The sequence below is a fragment of the Natator depressus genome, chromosome 1 (assembly GCF_965152275.1).
Source record: "Natator depressus isolate rNatDep1 chromosome 1, rNatDep2.hap1, whole genome shotgun sequence".
Taxonomy (NCBI): Eukaryota; Metazoa; Chordata; order Testudines; family Cheloniidae; genus Natator; species Natator depressus.
The window spans coordinates 57,252,128-57,270,915 of record NC_134234.1 but is presented as its reverse complement, the minus strand read 5'-3'; the positions used below and the strand labels follow the sequence as shown (position 1 = coordinate 57,270,915).

Genomic DNA, 18,788 nt, shown 5'->3' with positions numbered 1-18,788 from the left:
ATACCTAAAGAAAAAAATTAAAATGGCCTGATTTCCATACAAGCTGAGCAACCACCTTCCCTATTGAAGTCTATGGGAGCTGCAGATACTTGGCACCTCTGAAAATCAGGCCACTTATTTAGGAGTCTAAATGTGGATTTATGTGGCTAATTTGAGGCATCCAAATTTGAAAATTTTTGGCCTACTGCTCTCTTCAATAAATTGCACTGAAATGCAATAAAAGCCTAGATCTAAAGCCCATTCAAGACAAAGAGTCTTTCTGTTGACTTGAACAGAAAGGGCTTTGAATCAGGGCCTGTATCTTTTTCTTTAAAAGATCTGTCTTTTAACAGCTTTGTTACTCACTGTCAGAAGTTGACGCATATGCAATTGTCTTTACACAGCGGTGTCCTCAATAGCTCCAAAAATATATATTTAATCTGATGATTCTTCCCTTTTTAATTTGATTTACAATGAATTATAGTGAAAGGATTTGTATTTATCAGCTATTGAGAAGGGGGAAGAAGAGGGCCTCATAAACATGGTTGCTATAAAAACTAGTATACTATATAGTTAGTATATTCTTTTATTCAGCAGGGATGTGATGAATTCAGGTTAATTAGCTGAGTGGACTTCAGCCTGCTTCATATGCAGGGCACTTAGCAACCAAGCACAGCATTTTTCATTGTGTCCAACGAACTTCACATAGTCCAAAAATTAGTTTTGTTTTTATTCATAGAAAATCACAAGACAGACTGGTGCAGCAACATTTGACCAGCATTCTTCCCACCTCCCCCTGTTACCTCCATAGCAGATTATGTCTCTAAATACAAGTCCATTTTCCCTGTTCCCCTGGCATTGCTCGGCAGCTCAATCACCCTCTGCCATGCATCTGGCTGAATTTAATTAAAAAGTAATCTTAATATCATCAGAAATTCCAATATTTCCCTCCTATAAATATCCTTAGATATTAATGCAAATTTAATTAAGTCCTTCTCTGGCCCCTGCAACAGACGAGTCTTTCTTCTCTGCACCGAACACCCATGTGATTACATTATACAACCCAGCAAGGGGGTTGCAAAACCCTGATCAACAGGTGCAGTAATCCACCAAATGAAAAACTGTAATGCTTGTTTTTGCAGTCTTAGTAATCAAGATATAGCTATATGTTTTACAATTCCTGTTGCTTTCACATCACTTATTGCTATTCCAACATAACAGTGATACCAGGATCAACCAATGTTTATCTAGATCACTGCCATGTCTCTGACACTAGCCAATACCAGATGCTTCAGAAGAAGAAGGGGCCAAAAAAAACAAAACAAAACAAAAAACAAACAAACAAAACACCCCAACAACCCATAATGGATCATTATGGAGTAACCTGCTCACAGAGGAAGAGTTTCTCCTAACTTCAGGCAGCTAGTAGCTGACTTATGCCCTGAGCCATGAGGATTTATGTTCTTTATAATTCTTTCATCTATTTAAATGTATCTATGGACGTTACTATTCATACAGACGTATAGTTCTATTTTTAAATCCTGCCATGCTCTCAGCTGGTGGGTCCATGACTATATAGGTCCATTGGTTATAAAAGGCAGGGTCCAGCAGTCTGCAGTCCTTAATACAGCTCAAAAGTGCTTTGTCCCATGCCCTGCTTTGCGGTTGGAGGAAAAAGGAGATTCTGTTACCCACCCCACCCATATTTTTCTCTTGCTTAAAGCCCGATTACTCTGATATTGTGCAAAGGATATGAATTTCTTCCACAGTAAATTAATGGCAGAGCTGGAAACAGAATCCAGGAAGTCTTACTCCCATCCCCAGGCCTGACCAAAAGACAACACAACACAGAAAGGGTCATTGACCATCAAAAACTTGAGTCATGTGTACATCTTTGTAAAATGCTGCTGCTGCACATATTTTAACTTGGAATTCTCTATATTTATGTACTAGTTCAAGTATCAGGACGTTTAGCTGGAGATAACAAAGATGTATAGCAACTTCAAGTCTTCTTTATTGCTTAACAGAGCTGATTTGTACGGGAAATCTGGCCTCACTGACCACTTAGGCACAAGAGGTTACTCCCATTAAGCAAATCTTTACTCCACTCAATACTTCAGGGATGACAGTAAAAATTAAGACTGGGTTTCGGGATCTGCCTTGCATTGGTGAGTTGAATTCTCTATTAGACTGTCTTCTAATTATATCCAAGGTTTCTCTCATCATGTTTCTAATTAGCTTTTCGAGAGGAAAGAAATAACTTGTTTCTATGACAGCAAAAACCTACTGATAGGAGAAGGGAAAAAAAGAGCCATATCTATGTTTAGAAGAATCTCTCATTGCAAAGATTTTGCCACAGCTTTCTTAAGTGGTTTTTACAGAGAATAACCAAACTGTTCAGGGTAATTATTTTCACCAGCTTATTTCTCTATTCTAAACCAGTCTCACGAACTACAAGTTTACAGAGCCATCAATTAAAATTTGCCGCATCGCTGTACTGCAGTCCTAGGACCGTGTGACCAGTACAGGTGCATGTGGCACCTTCGATCCAGTCAGGATGTACTGGAAATGTTTTCAAGTTACATGGATCTGCTGGTTACACACTGGAGGCAAAGCAGTCTGCAGTCCCTAATACAGCTAAAAGGTGCTTTGTTGCATAGCCTGGCACCAACTTCCATGACCACAGTGCTTGGGCTGGGAGCAGCAGTCATGCAATTACTCATTCTTCTTTTCTTCTTCTTTTTAAATGATTGAAATACTATTGAAAAGGTAGGAACAAAGGGAACCTTTTGTGGACAAAGCAGTAGAGGAAATGAGCATGTGGAACCCTCTATTACGGGGTGGGAGACATGTGATTGAAGAAGCTGGTGCCCTCTTTAGGGATTCTTGTATTTCTTCTAACAATATAATAAATGGGCATTGGCTATAAGTTTGCAGACTCCTACATGGTATTGCTGGATCTACCTTTTTATTTTTGTCTAAAAAGGACTACACTGACCCGAGTACTCTCTTGTCCATAGTGCACATTATAGCAACTTATGCAAGTTCGCCATCCTTTTGAGATGGCAACATACGTGAGGACTAATCTCTGAATTACCTGTCAGCCAAAATTCTTACATTATCTATTAGTGGACAGTACAAAGCCAGACTGGAAGAAGAGCTCTGTGTAGCTTGAAAGTTTGTCCCTCTCACCAACAGAAGTTGGTCCAATAAAAGACATTACCTCACATGCTTTGTCTCTCCAAACTGAGTAACAGGCAGCATGGTAAAATAACACAGCATTTTCTACTTCACAATCATTCCATAGACATGGAGGTCCCAGATGCCAGGCCTGTCAAAGTCAGTGACAGCCTTGTTTAGGAAGGTCCCAAAAAATACCTAATGGAGAAGGCATTGCTTTCCAGTGAGTCTTCCTAATGCTGCTATCAGAGTTCACAACTGACACTGCAAAACCAAGACAAGCTGTGGGAAGCAACACCCCAAAATTGCTTAGAAGACAGACTTAGGCAAAGTTGGTTGGACGAAACAGCTGACTGATTGGAAATTATTAGTACATGGTACCATACTGATCTGATGAAAAGCTGATATTAAGACAAGTGGCAGAGATGTCAATCAGAGGGGAGATGTTTCAAGTCCTCCCTCTCGTTTGTTCTTATTCTCAGGTTGTGAAGTGTCTAAAATTGACATTTTAAAGTCCTTAGGACATGGACCTTGTTCAACTACCCATGCTACCAATCTCCTAGCATATCTTTGGAAGTGGTATAAATAATCACGTCAGCCTTTTGTCCAGGATGGTTAAGCAAAAAAAGAGTGCTGCTTTTTTTTTTTAATTATGTGTTTAGTATGTCACTCACTTCAGGCATGGAATGAGTGCATTTTGTTTGGGATGAAACTGGCAAAAATCTGCTTTATTATGGGATTGGTATTATTTTTCTGCACAAGCGTCTGTTATCCTGTTGCAGTCACAGAGCCGGGTTTGAAGGTGTCTGGCAGTCATTCTTTCAGTCTGTTTTTACTGCTGTTTCAAATATGTGGTGATGTCTTTTCTATTGGTTAAGATTTACATTATTCATCTGAGCAGAAGCATGAGCCCACAAGGGCTTAGTGAGGATAAACTTCCACATACAGTGTCAGCATTCAGTTCCCTAAAACAATAATGAACTAAATTGTGCCATTTAAACACTGCCTATGGTAAAAAGGGGTGTGTGGCCTGTAGTGGGGCAGCTGCCCCTCTCCTGGATAACAGGGGTTAAAAGCAGCCATGCTAGGCTGATTGGGGAAGCAGCCACAGCTGAGGCCAGCTCAGTCAGGGCCCAGCTGGCCCTTATAAGAGGGCTGGGGGCTAGGAGCTGAGGGAGCATCTCTCTAGTGGTGGAGAGAGAGACCTAGCTGCCTGGGAAAGAAGAAGTGTACCAGAGGTAGAGTAGTGCTGGGGAAAGGCAAAAGGAACTGGGGAGCTCCAGCCTGGCAACTCCCCAGGCTGCAGGCCTTGTGCAAGGCCTAAAGAAGGTATTGGGGCTTCAGAGGTGCAGTCCAGGGTTAGGCAGAGACAGCTGGTCCAAACCCTCCTTGCCAATAATGAGTAGCCATTACAGATTGCAGTTTGCCCCAGTGAAAGGGGGCAAGATGACGACTGGCAGTAGCCACTGAGGCAAGATGGGGATAGAGGGTTGGGTGTTCTCCTGGAAGGGGAGACTCAGAACGTGGGGGTACTGCAGGGGCAGAACCCTGAGGTAAAGGGCACCAGGGTCCGGGAGGGACACAGGGCCTGAGGCAGGCGAGCCACTGGCCAGCAGAGGGCGCTCCGGAGCTGGAAAAGAGCTAATTCCCAGACAACCAGCAGGAGATGCCGCAGCAGTCAGTCTCTACTTCGCTACAGGCCACACCTCCCCATGGGAGATATTCTGTGTCATGGAGGCAGAATACCTCCTTGAACGATGCCATACATAAGGGACTCAAAACCACTACTACACTCCTTTCGGTGATGTGTCTTGCCAGCTTTTTCTTTTCGGTGTGCCAGGCCTACTCCATGGAATGGTGCAGAGGAGGGGAACAGAGTCTTGATTCCACCTCCCTGCTCCAAGAATATGGAAGCAGGGCAGATACAGCAGTTACATCTGGCCCTTACATGGGCCTTCCAAGGTGGGGAAGGTCCTTGCCCCTTCTCAGTCTGTAGAATGTCTGTGCACAGATCAAGAAAGTCACATATTTTATTCATTCATCAAAATTATTCAACAAAACTTTCATTAATTTTGTTGACTCCCTAGCTTGTTATTTGAATTGTGTTGTTGCATTGTAATTGGTCACATCAGTCATATGATTTACATCTGCGCTGTGATCGGATCAATGCAACAACCAATTTGCAAATGTACTCCAAAAAACATGCTGATGTTCTGACTTGGTACTTATTTTAAATTTAGCAATAAGGGCACCTAGAGCCCAGACAGGATTTCTTTTAAGTTGTACTTAAATCTGGATACATAAACAAAATAAAGGATTGTGAATACTGCAAAAGGTAGTTCATTTACCTATTCACGCAAATATTCATGGAATTTATTTTAAATATTTGCCTAACTGTGCTTCTGAAGAATAAAAACCTAAAGGCTGCTGCAGCCTCAGGTTCCCGAACTTCAAAGAAATCATTCTCTCTGTTTTAAATTATCTAAGAACAAGTCACCCGAGTCTGCATAGCGATTACGCTCTCAGGCCATAATCCTGAAATTCATTGTATGTTGCAGACCGCTGCACCCATGCAAAGTCCCAGTGACTTCATTAGGGTATGTCTGCACTACGAAATTAGGTCGATTTTATAAAAGTAGATTTTTAGAAATCGATTTTATACAGTCGATTACGTATGTCCACACTAAGCGCATTAAGTCAGTGGAGTGTGTCCTCATTACTGTGGGTAGGATCGACTTACAGAGTGCTGCACTGTGGGTAGCTATCCCACAGTTCCCGCAGTCTCTGCCGCCCATTGGAATTCTGGGTTAAGCTCCCAATGCCTGACGGGGCAAAACCATTGTTGCGGGTGGTTTTGGGTACATGTGGTCAGTCGCCCCTCCCTCCACGAAAGCAACGGCAGACAATCGTTTCGCGCCTTTTTTCCGTGCAGACGCCATACCACGGCAAGCATGGAGCCCGCTCAGCGTCACCGCTGCTGTTGTGTCCTGGGTGCTGCTGTCAGCAGACGGTGCAGTAGGACTGCTAACCATCATCATCCACCTCTTCCGCTGCAACTCTGCTCTCCTGCTCTTGTAAATGAGCTCAGTCTCAACAGCAAATTTCTCCCTGTTGTTGTCACCCACCGTTTCTGCTGCAACTCTGCTCTCCTGGTGCCATGAATCCACCTCGCAGGTCCTCTCGTTGTTCTGTATAATATCTATTCTCGTGGCATCTGTCGTCATCCACCACTTCCCACTGCAACTCTGCTCTCCTGCAGACTCCATACCACGGCAAGCATGGAGCCCGCTCAGCTCACCGCTGCTGTTGTGAACACTGTAAACACCTCGCACATTATCCTGGAGTATACGCAGAACCAGGCTAAGAGACGCCAGCATGAGGAGGATTTTGATGAGGCCACAGACATAGATGTTCCTGAAAGCACGCGCTGTGGCAATTGGGACATCATGGCGGCAGTGGGGCTGGTTGATACAGTGGAATGCTGATTCTGGGCCCGGCAAACAAGCACAGACTGGTGGCACCACATAGTGTTGCAGGTATGGGATGATTCAGTGGCTGAGAAACTTTCGCATGTGTAAGGCCACTTTCCTGGAACTCAGAGTTGCTTTCCCCCACCCTGAAGCGCAGGAATACCAAGATGTGAGCTGCCCTGACAGTTGAGAAGAGAGTGGCAATAGCCCTGTGGAAGCTTGCTACACCTGACTGCTACCGGTCAGTCGGGAATCAATTTGGAGTGCGCAAATCTACTGTGGGGGCTGCTGTGATCCAAGTAGCCAGTGCAATCATTGACGTTCTGTTATCAAGGGTAGTGACTCTGGGAAATGTGCAGGTCATAGTGGATGGCTTTGCTGCAGTGGGTTTCCCTAACTGTGGTGGGGCGATAGACGGAACGCATATCCCTATCTTGGCACCACACCACCTTGCCGACAGGTATGTAAACTGCAAGGGGTACTTCTCAATGGTGCTGCAAGCAATGGTGGATCCCAAGGGATGTTTCACCGACATCAATGTGGGATGGCCGGGAAAGGTGCATGACGCTTGCATCTTTAGGAACTCCTGGCTGTTCGAGCAGCTGCAAGAAGGGACTTACTTCCCAGACCAGAAAATTACTGTTGGGGATGTTGAAATGCCAATAGTTATACTTGGGGACCCAGCCTACCCCTTGCTCCCATGGCTCATGAAGCTGTAACACAGGCAGCCTGGACAGTAGTAAGGAGCAGTTCAACTATAGGCTGAGCAAGTGCAGAATGGTGGTAGAATGTGCCTTTGGAGGTTTAAAAGCTCGCTGGCGCTGTTTGCTGACTACGTCAGACCTCAGCACAACCAACGTTCCCATTGTTATTGCTGCTTGCTGTGTGCGCCATAGTATCTGTGAGAGTAAGGGGGAGACGTTTATGGCAGGGTGGGAGGTTGAGGCAAAATCGCCTGACATCTGATTTTGAGCAGCCAGACACCAGGGCAATTAGAAGAGCACAGCAAGGCGCGCTGCGCATCAGAGAGGCTTTGAAAAACAGCTTCATGACTGGCCAGGCTTCGGTGCGACAGTTGTGTTTATTTCTCCTTGATGCAAACCCGCCCCCTTTGTTGATTTCAATTCCCTGTAAGCCAACCACCCTCCCCCCTTCAAAATAAAAGTAATTATTGCTTTGAAACCATGCACTCTTTCTTTATTAATTAAAAAAAAGGGGAGATAACTGACAAGGTAGCCTGGGTGGGGTGGGGGGAAGGACAAGGCCACATTGCTTATTGTAGCCACACTACAAATCAAACTGTTTGAATGACAGCCTTCTTTGCTTAGGTCATCCTCTGGAGTGGAGTGGCTAGATGCCTGGAGCCTCCCCCCCACGTTCTTGGGCATCTGGGTGAGGAGGATATGGAACTTGGGGAGGAGGTCAAGCGGTTGTACAATGGATGCAGCGGGGGTCTGTGCTCTTGTTGACTTTCCTGCAGTTGCACCAGATGCTTCATCATGTCTGTTTGCTCCCCCATTAGCCTTAGCATTGCCTCCTGCCTCTGCTCTTCGTGCTCCTGCCTCTGCTCTTCGTGCTCACTTAGTGCTTTCCTAACCTCTAACACTGAATGCCTCCATGCATTCAGCTATGCCCTATCAGCGTGGGAGGACTGCATGAGCTCGGAAAACGTGTCATTGCGAGTGAGTTTTTTTCCGCCTTCTAATCTGTGATAACCTCAGGGATGGAGATGATAGGGGGAGCCCAGAAACATTTGCACCTGCGGGGGGCGGGAGGGGGGGGAAGAGATAAAAAGGGAGAGTAAAATTTAAGATGATACGTTTCTGAAAACAAAAAGGGAGACTCTTTCACAGTGAATCAAGCAATTCATAGCAGACAGCACATGTGCTTTAGGTACAAGATTGCATTCTGCCTTTTATATTGAGCGCCTGCCGGTATGGTGACACATCACACACAGCTGGGCAACAGAATTCGGTTTCCATGCAGCCATGGTAAGGCAAAGGGTACGCGGGGTTGGCTTCTTATGCATGACATGTGGGAATGGTTTCAAACAGCAGCGCCATCCTTTCCCATAGCAAGCAATGGGTTGGGTTTCACATGTAAAAGGAGGGGCTGCAGTTTTCAGGTGGATGTGCAGCACACACCTCCCCCCACCCCACCACCTGGCTATTCTCCGGGATGATCCCTTTTAGCCAAGCACAAACAGCCCAGCATGAATGGTGTCCTTTTACTGTTCCCTTACAAAAATTCCCCTATTTCAACCAGGTGACCATGAATCATATCACTCTCCTGAGGCTAACACAGAAAGATACAGACCGAATGTTGCTTGAATGTGACCAAAACCCAGGACCATTCGCTGCCATGCTTTGTGCTGCAATGATTCCAGAATACTTTCAGAGTACCTCAAGGAGAGTTTCATGGAGATGTCCCTGGAGGATTCCCGCTCCATCCCCAGACACGTGAACAGACTTTTCCAGTAGTTGTACTGGCCACAAATGCGTCCCATTTCTTCAGGGAAAATCAAACATTAAACACTATTGCTTTTAAACCCTGTACTGTAGTTACAAATGTGCACTCACCAGAGCTGCCTTCTCCAGCTCCAGGGTCGGGGATCCCACCTTCGGAGGGTATTGGCTCCAGGGTGATGAAAATGTCCTGGCTACCAGGGAGAACGGATTCACTGGTTGCCTGCTGTGCAGTCTCCTCCTCCTAATCCACAAAATCCTCCTCCCTGTTGCATGAGACTCCCCCCTTGCAGGTGTCCACGGACATGGAGGGGTAGTGGTAGGGTCCCCTCCTAGAATGGCATGCAGCTGATCATAGAAGCAGCATGTATGGGACTCTGACCCGGAGCGACCGTTTGCCTCCTTTGTCTTTTGGTAGGCTTGCCTCAGCTCCTTAACTTTCACACGGCACTGCTGTGTGTGCCTGTTGTAGCCTCTCTCCAACATGCCTTGTGAGATTTTGGCAAATATATTGGCATTTCTTCTTTTTGATTGGAGTTCTGCCTGCACAGATGCTTCTCCTCATACAGCAATCAGATCCAGTGTCTCCCTTTCGGTCCATGCTGGAGCTCGTTTGTGATTCTGGGGGGACTGCATGGTCACCTATGCTGCTGAGTTCGCTGACCAAACAGGAAACGAAATTCAAAAGTTCCCAGGGCTTTTCCTGTGTACCTGGCTAGCGCATTGGAGTTCAAAGTGCTGTCCAGAGCGGTCACAATGGAGCATGCTGGGATAGCTCCCGGAGGCCAATACCGTTGATTTGCGTCCACACTACCCCAAATTCGACGCAGCAAGGTCGATTTTAGCATTACTCCCCTCGTCGGGGAGGTGTACAGAAGTCGATTTTAAGAGCCCTTGAAGTCGACGGAAAAGGGTTGGTTGTGTGGATGCATTAATTTTAAAATTGACCTAACGTGGCTAAATTTGATCTAACCCCAAAGTGTACACCAGGCCTTAGGGTTCTGTGTGGGTGTAGTAGCCTGTCTGCATGCAAGAAATTGCAGTGATCAAGGCCTTAAAATCTGAAGCTGCTTGGTGCGCCAAGCCCACAGATCCCCATGGAGAAGGCAATGAGTACCACGTAGGACTGGATTGTATAACTGCCAATATTTTAAAATGAATCTATGAAAAAGCTTGTTCTATCTACTAACTATGGCTAAGCAGCGTGGTGTGTAAGGACCAAACTCAGAGCAGTAATATGAAGAAAAACATTGTGAATGACTTTAAAATGATTCATCCCATATATATATTTTTAAGGGATTATATGTGACACATGGCTAATTTTAAACAGTTATACAAAATGCCTTGGGATGTCAGGATGAAGGACATCAAAGAAATAGAAATCTGGATTAAATTAAAGACTCTGGACTGACTCTATCCCTGGTGTAAGTCCAATCACAACCAGACCAGGGATGAATTTAGTCCTCTCTATCTAACAGTAAAGAAAGCAGTCTACTAGCAAGAAAAACCCAATCTCTGTGTACTATACCACATCCAACAGTCTAAAGCCAGTGAGGGAGGAGTGCTGTTTTAAACCCAGCATTGTAAAGTTCCCATAGACATCAAATAATTTACCTTAAATGTAGCAAAGGCATCAGAAGCGATGTCAAACGTTGACATTTCCACATATTTGAAAAAGTCTCTGAACTGTTCTGAGAAAAGGATGATTTTGGCAAGTGGCTCATGCCGGATACATTCTCTCAGCATAATTCCACAGCGTAAGGCAATATGTGGTGCTTCGTACCTAGAGTATGAAAAAGCACCAGACAAAGAGGGTTATTTTAAGCATAAATGGATAATTGCCTACCATATATAAGATGCATCTACCAACAGAAACACATACTAGAAGACTCTAATACAGAACACTGAATCCAGCCTTCATGGCTTGGACCCATACTTAAGAAACATCAGCTATATAATTAAGGTTGCTAATAGTACAAAAAAACAGGGGGTTGGAATGAAAACTAAATTTTTTGAAATACTTACATTTCTATTGAAATTTTTATGCTTGGTCTCTGCTGAAAGGTGATTTTGGGGTGTGTTTGAAAATTTTGAACAGAATTCCTTCACCATTTTGGAATTGAGAGAGTAAACCAAATACAGTATATTCCAACCCCCTTTTAAAATAATTCTAAGACCCTTAACTTTTATAAGTAAAATATCTGCTGCCTCGTAGACCATGTTTTTCTCCTCTCTGCAATAAGAAAAGACTCGACTGGAACACTAATCTCTAACAAGCAAGAGAAGAAGAGTTTATCCATAGAGCCTCTTCAGTGTCTGTCTCTCTGCAGTTCTGATGATCTATTCTGTAGCCTGGGAGTTTGGGGAAAATTTTGTTCACCTCAGTCTCTGTGGAGCTTTGTTCAGAAGACCAGCATTTGGCCCTCTGGTTGAAACCACCGTATGGCACCCCCCAGGTTTTACAAGTCATCTCTCTCTAATTCCTGTGTAACACATTGCATCTCCTTTAAGTCAAAGTGCATATTGAAATAAAGCATGCAAGGTTTCAAGAAAAAAAATGGATGTGATTTAGCCAACCAAAAAACCCCCAAAACTCCTCCCCCTACAACAACATTTAAATTACTACACAATGAACATGCTTTAACAATGTTCATTTAGCTGAAAGTGACAGGACCCAAATGAACAGGGAGGAAACTCTGCTTCAATAGGTTGACTACAGCATATCAAAACTGCCTGTTAGCCAAAGCTTATCTACCTTATTATTTCTCTGCACAATTATTTTTTAAGCCTGACAGTAGAAAGTAAGACAGACTGCCATCTGTGCTGTGAGTGAGTGGGCCTTTCAAATTCACCACCAGCTTCCACGTTAAAAAGAATGGTAGTGTTTCCAGAGCATACTAAGACTGCATATTTTCATGCGATGACTACAATGGCTGGCCTAGTGAAAAATGAACCACTGATTCAAAAGTCAAATGAAACTCCTCTTGCCTCAAACTAAAATAAATCCCAAGCAGCTGACGACAATCAAGCATATCTCTATCATTTTGGGAGCCATTTGCACCCTAAACATATGACTCTTTATATAGTAAATGTCCACAGATGTTTTCTGTTAAGAGTTTCCTCTTCTCTACTGCATCAGGTCACATTAGTACACACACACACACACACATACATTTTCAAACAGAAGGGGCAGAGTCACTTCTAGGAGTGTGGCCAGGAAATGTTTAATGGCTGGGCTGGGAACATTTTAGGAGGAATATAAATAAATTATATTTTTGCCAACACAATACACTTCCAAAAACACAAGTATCATTGTAAGTAAATGCAGTAAAACCCTTAAGTCAAACACTTCATTATCCAGAATTTGGTATGTCACTGGGGCTACGTAAGTAAGGCAAGTTGTACTTGGCTCCTGGAATATACCTGAAAGAAGATTACCAGATATCTGGCCACAATTAGCACTTTGTCTGCACCAGCAGTTCCATTCAGAGCCACTGTGGAATTTCACAGAGAACCAGGAGGGAAAGTAATTCATTACCAGATGCTAATACAGCATTGCTAGTGATGATTATTAGTTATTATTAGCTGACAATGTGCTCAATGGTGTAAAAACACAAAATGAAGATCCTACCTGCTCTGAAGAATTTAAAACCTAAAAATTAGACACTCTGAACACAGGATGCACTGGGAAACCCAGAAGAAGAAATCACTTTTTAAATATTTACAACTCATTTTTGTGGACACCGTGAAATCAGCAAGTCAAAGAGAGACTTGAATGAGAACAGAAGTCACTCAGCACAGTGGGGGCAGGACAGAAAAAAGCACAGAGATAAGGGTGGAAGAAGGAGACAAGCAGGGCATCAAGACTGGAGGGGCACAAAAAGAGACTTCTTGACAAATTGCCACATGCCCCTCAGCTTCTTAGGCCTGATCCTACACCACTGAAGTCAACGAGAGTTTTGCTATCGACTTTAATGAGCACAGGATCAAGCCTTTAGTGATGCTGTAATAGCACAGATATTATCCCTATTCAGAAAGGAGGCACCAATGGAGTACAGCACAGAAACACAGCCTGGCAAGGCAGCCCATAGAGATTTTGAACTCTGATTTCTTTCATGTACAGAATGCCATCCTAGCAGCTGAACTGAAATCTGCTGTAATGTTCTCTGGTACAAAGTTATACATTATTTTACATCACAGGGGACTGAATTCATCCCTGGTCTAACACCACTGAATGCAATGGATTCCAATGGACATCAGGGATTAATTTGGCCCAAGGACATTTGCTCATTTATAAACCAAAAGCTACATTCCTTTGAAGTCCTATTTGCACTCCGCAAATCATACTGAGCCTCCATAAAGGGAAAATACAAGACCATTAAAGTTAGTCCCCTTGGCAGCAAGTAAGTCAATTATCCTATTATTTTTATATTACACACACACCCACCAACCAACCGTTTGCAGAATCTTTTTGTGACGCTGATAATATGGCAGTGCCACTGCAGTATTACACAGGAAATACTGGGAAGGAGATCTTATTCAGGAATCTTCCCACTTAACAACAGAGCTCACATTATGCAGTGAAAAAAAGTGACCTTTTGTTGTTGCTGCTGGGAACTGACGGTCAGGTGGCAATGGAAATTTTTCATTCAATACTATGCAAACAATGACTTGCCTTCCTGATAGTTCTGTGCTGTTTTTTTCCTACGATTGTGTGTAAAAGATACATTTTATTTAATAAATAAGTCAATGAGGATGTATGTCAGAGACAGCATGCTATAATTTTATAACAGAGATGGCCAAATTCAGGGAGATAATAGGGAGAGAATACTTGTGGAATTACTTTGGGTTTCTTTCAGTTTTCCTTCCTTTTTAAAATTAATTTTGTAATGAAATATTATATTATATTCATAAGAAAATACATAATCAATAAAGAAATGACAGGGCTAAGTTAAGCACATAGACCCAATCTTGCAATTCATGGCACATGAGCACAGAAGACTGTCCACGTGCAACAAATTGCAGGCTTGGGGCCCTACCCCTATGTTAGGTACTTACTATACATTGTGGAATCTGGAACTCAACCCCGAAGTTGGATCCATGCAGATAGGTGCCCCTGTGTTCGCTCAAATGTATTACAGGCTCAAGGCACCTTATTAAGATCCCTTGTATAAAAAAGTTCTATCAACCAAGAGAGCACAAAGAGATCTATGAAGAAACAAAAAGCTGTGTTCGGGTCAAAGGCAGATACATGGCATGGTTTCCTATCTCCATGGGAGTTCAGCAAGGCTGCATTCTGTCACCATCTTTGTTTAATGCTGCTATTGACTGGTTGATAGATAATCTTCAGGAGGCAGCCATCGGTGGCACTGAACTGAACACCATTCTGCTTTGAGTTTTTGAATACACCAATAACATTGTCTTGTTGGCTCAGTGGGGTGAATTACAGCAGACGACGGCCAGTCTGGTCAGGAAAGAAGCAGTGCATGTTGATCTGGTAATTAATCTGGATAAAACTAAGCCCGGCCATTGCCATCAAGCAGCCCCCAGATCCAGATTACAACCAGCTCAGTAAAAATCTATCTAGGTAGCAACTGTCAAATACTTGGGCAGTGTCAGACAGCACTGGAGAATGCTCAAAAGATGTAGATGCTTGGATAGGCACTGGAGCACCCATGGAGAAAAATTAGCAGCTGCTTAGCACCCAGTGGCAGCCAAGTTCCCCCTACTCCACTCCCGCCCGCGGCCCCCGCCGATCAACTCCTCCCCCTCCCAGCACCTCTTGCACGCCGTGGCTTGCACATTCGGGGGAGGGGGCGGAAAGAGGGGGGAAGAGGCAGGCGGGGTGAGGCCTTGGGGGAAGAGGTGGAATGGGGGCATGACCAGGTGTGGAGTGGGGGCAGGAAGAGGCGGGGTGGACTGGGGTTGGGGCCTGGGTCTGAGTGGGGGTTGAGCACCCCAGGGGAAGATTAGAAGCCAGCACCTGTGGATGCTTGTATGGCAGCAGCTGCTGCCATATTTCATGCCTTTCAGCAGCCTCTGAGGGGACGTTGTGACATCAAGCTTGCTATGAAGCTGTGGATCTATGGACCACGGTTATATCAACTCCATCGTGTGGACGCGGTGCTGAGGAAGGCTGAAGAACATAAGATTGATGTTTTCAACGGTCATCATCTTTGTCAGTTGTTCCATATCAAGTGGCAGGACAAGATCACAAATGAGGATCTTCAAAGCTAATAAACCCAGCAGCCACCTCCATCAGCAATGGTTCCGTTTCAGCTGCCTTCTTGGTATGGATATGTTATAAGAATTGAAGACCAATGAATTCCAAAGCATGTATACTAAGGAATGTCACAACATGGCCAGTGATCACATAGGTGCCACAAACTTCAGTGGTGCAAGATGACTGCTAGCGAGGGCCATAAGCTGAATGTGCAGCTAGACCACATTAAGCACTTTGACCGAGATCAATTCAGGTGGTGCTTGATTTACAAGGATGCCATGTACCTTTGGGATTTGCCACAATGATGATGAGTATATAAAAGTTACAATATTACAGCAGTATTTGGGGATTGCTGCTGAATGCTGTAAAAGTGAGAGTTTTGAACCACTCCAGTAGAATTTTTTAGTTCTTTCTTATAAGGTTCTTCAGGACTGGCATACATTAATATTCTGGCACAGTTAATAGTGCTATTCCCATTGATGCTACAATATACATTATAAGCTTCCATATTATCTTTTTTTTTCAATTTATTTCCACAGAGTCCAAAGAGTACTTGGGACACGATCCAAAAATATTTTACAGAATTGCGCCACATCGTATAAAACCAGGAAATGTGCCAAAGAAAATGGGAGGGGAAAGGAGAGAAGAATCCAAAGAAGAAAGCTAGCAAAAAGGGGTGAAAAAATGGTTAAAAAAACTGACTTAAATATTAGACAAATATTTATTTTTTACTTAAATCAACAGAAAATTTTATGAAATTTTTACCTAAGCAATGATTAAAGGAACTATTATCACTGTCATGTGACAAAGGCAAAAGGGTCACAGAGAGTTGCTTTCCTCTAACTCTGAACAAGAAACTTAATCAGCATGAGAAAAACATTATTTCTTCAGCTATTCTGCCCTTCTCTACTTCACTGTCAAGTTTCTGCATGGAACCTTGCCTAACCTCTCCTACCTGGATTCCTGATAGAAATTTAAAGGAACAGAGTACATATCTTCATAGCCATTTGAAGCTGGGCTGCAAAACAGTAGATTGAAGAAATCCTTAGTCCCAGAAGCTGTTTGCAGACAACTGCTAGTGATGCTATATCTACACTTAAAAACACTGTTGCAGCTGTGTTGCTATAGCACTTCAGTGTACACATTCACTACAGCAACAGGCGGGGTTCACTTATTGCGGTAATTAATGTATCTCCCTGAGAGGAGGTAGCTAGGCTGATGGAAGAATACTTCCATTAATTTAGTGCTGTTTACACCAGTGGTTAGGTCAGCATAGCTATGTCTCTTGAGACATACCTATGCCAACGTACCTTTTCAGTGTAGACCAGCCTGAAGTATTTGGGATTGGGGAGCAGCAGAGATGGTCTTCAAATGCCCCTTTCTGTAGGATTTGACCCATGCAGATCCACGCTGAGCACAAACAACATTTGTAGGAGATACTCACTTTCTCACTGCCTATATTCTCCTGTGGAGACCTGCCAGAGAAGTCATATCTACAGCCAGCAGAGAAGAACAGAAATCCCTTACACAAATCTCTGCAGATTAGTCTCAATGCAACAAAAATGTAGCTTTTCATTTGAGCAATGTGTTCACAGGCAGGGTACTTCAGGATCTGACCACATAAACATTAAATAGGCAGTACTTTGAATGTATCAAAATGAAGGAACTATATAAAGTGAGCTGTAAAGTATTTCCTGTGGGAATTTTGTTTTACTTATGATCAACCAACTCACTTCGTAGTTGACGCCCAAAATCTGTGTGATTTTTGCACACCTTCTTTTGTATATGCAATCATTACAACAGGACATGAAAGTCACATGCAAATGCCAAATTTGTGCAGACAAACGCATTATTGATACAAGTGAATGGACCTCATGCCTTGCTTTATGAAAATTTGCTATATATATTTTAATACTATTAAATTTAACAAAATGCCAATATTTTATAGAGAAACAAATTGGCATAATCATAAAGACTAGTTTTCTGAAATATAGTATTCACCCAATACATAATCTGTAGCTTGACATTAATTAATTAAAATTCAGCAACAACAAAAATCCACATAGCTGGCTGGCTGTCATCCTTTTGAGAAATCTGCTGCCTCAGTGACTCAGATTAACAGATATAAAATAAATCTGAGTTTCAAGGTTAAAGATAAATGAAAGTTAAACTATTAAATCCAATTATATGTTAAGACCAATGAGTGGCCCAGTTTCTGTATTTATCACCCCATCATTTTATCAAAATAGTGGGCCCAATCCTGCTCCCATTGAAGTCAACCAGAATTTTGCCACCAATTTCAACAGGAGCAGACTCCTCATCTGGAAAATCTGGAAAAAAAATATCCCCACTAGTAATACAGTCAAAGTCCAATTTTTTTTTTTTAAATCATTACCAGAGCTGTGAGCATGTTGCCAGCTCTTGCGATTTCACTGTGAGCCTTAGAATATTCGGGATTTTTCTTAAAGTCCCAGCTCATGGAGCGATGTTATATCAAAATCCCAAGTGCATTTTTGTAAACATCAAGTGGCTATCCATGGTTGCAGAGAAAAGCTTGAAAATTAAAACCCTAAAGGCTCAAAAAAGGTAATTAAAAAAATACATTTGAGGGTCTTTAAATCTCAATTTTGGGAGCCCATCTCGTGATTTTTAAATGCCTGGGTTTAACAGTACTGCTATTACATGGCTAACCAAGAGATTTGCGGATGATACTAAACTGGGAGGAGTGGTAGATACGCTGGAGGGGAGGGATAGGATACAGAAGGACCTAGACAAATTGGAGGATTGGGCCAAAAGAAATCTGATGAGGTTCAAGAAGGATAAGTGCAGGGTCCTGCACTTAGGATGGAAGAATCCAATGCACCGCTACAGACTAGGGACCGAATGGCTAGGCAGCAGTTCTGCAGAAAAGGACCTAGGGGTGACAGTGGACGAGAAGCTGGATATGAGTCAACAGTGTGCCCTTGTTGCCAAGAAGGCCAATGGCATTTTGGGATGTATAAGTAGGGGCATAGCGAGCAGATCGAGGGACGTGATCGTTCCCCTCTATTCGACACTGGTGAGGCCTCATCTGGAGTACTGTGTCCAGTTTTGGGCCCCACACTACAAGAAGGATGTGGATAAATTGGAGAGAGTCCAGCGAAGGGCAACAAAAATGATTAGGGGTCTAGAGCACATGACTTATGAAGAGAGGCTGAGGGAGCTGGGATTGTTTAGTCTGCAGAAGAGAAGAATGAGGGGGGATTTGATAGCTGCTTTCAAGTACCTGAAAGGGGGTTCCAAAGAGGATGGTTCTAGACTGTTCTCAATGGTAGCAGATGACAGAACGAGGAGTAATGGTCTCAAGTTGCAATGGGGGAGGTTTAGATTGGATATTAGGAAAAACTTTTTCACTAAGAGGGTGGTGAAACACTGGAATGGGTTACCTAGGGAGGTGGTAGAATCTCCTTCCTTAGAGGTTTTTAAGGTCAG

At 43.4% G+C, this 18,788-nt stretch overlaps 1 protein-coding gene across 5 annotated transcripts in view; it reads right to left on the bottom strand.

Annotated features, from left to right (window-relative positions):
* CAB39L (calcium binding protein 39 like) overlaps window positions 1–18,788 on the bottom strand; it is a 106,151-nt gene that overhangs the window by 18,985 nt on the left and 68,378 nt on the right. For all 5 annotated transcript variants that reach the window (XM_074960650.1, XM_074960641.1, XM_074960621.1 and 2 more), the window contains one exon: window positions 10,709–10,877. In XM_074960650.1, the coding sequence (XP_074816751.1) occupies window positions 10,709–10,877 (169 nt within the window). The remainder of the gene's footprint in view (window positions 1–10,708; window positions 10,878–18,788) is intronic.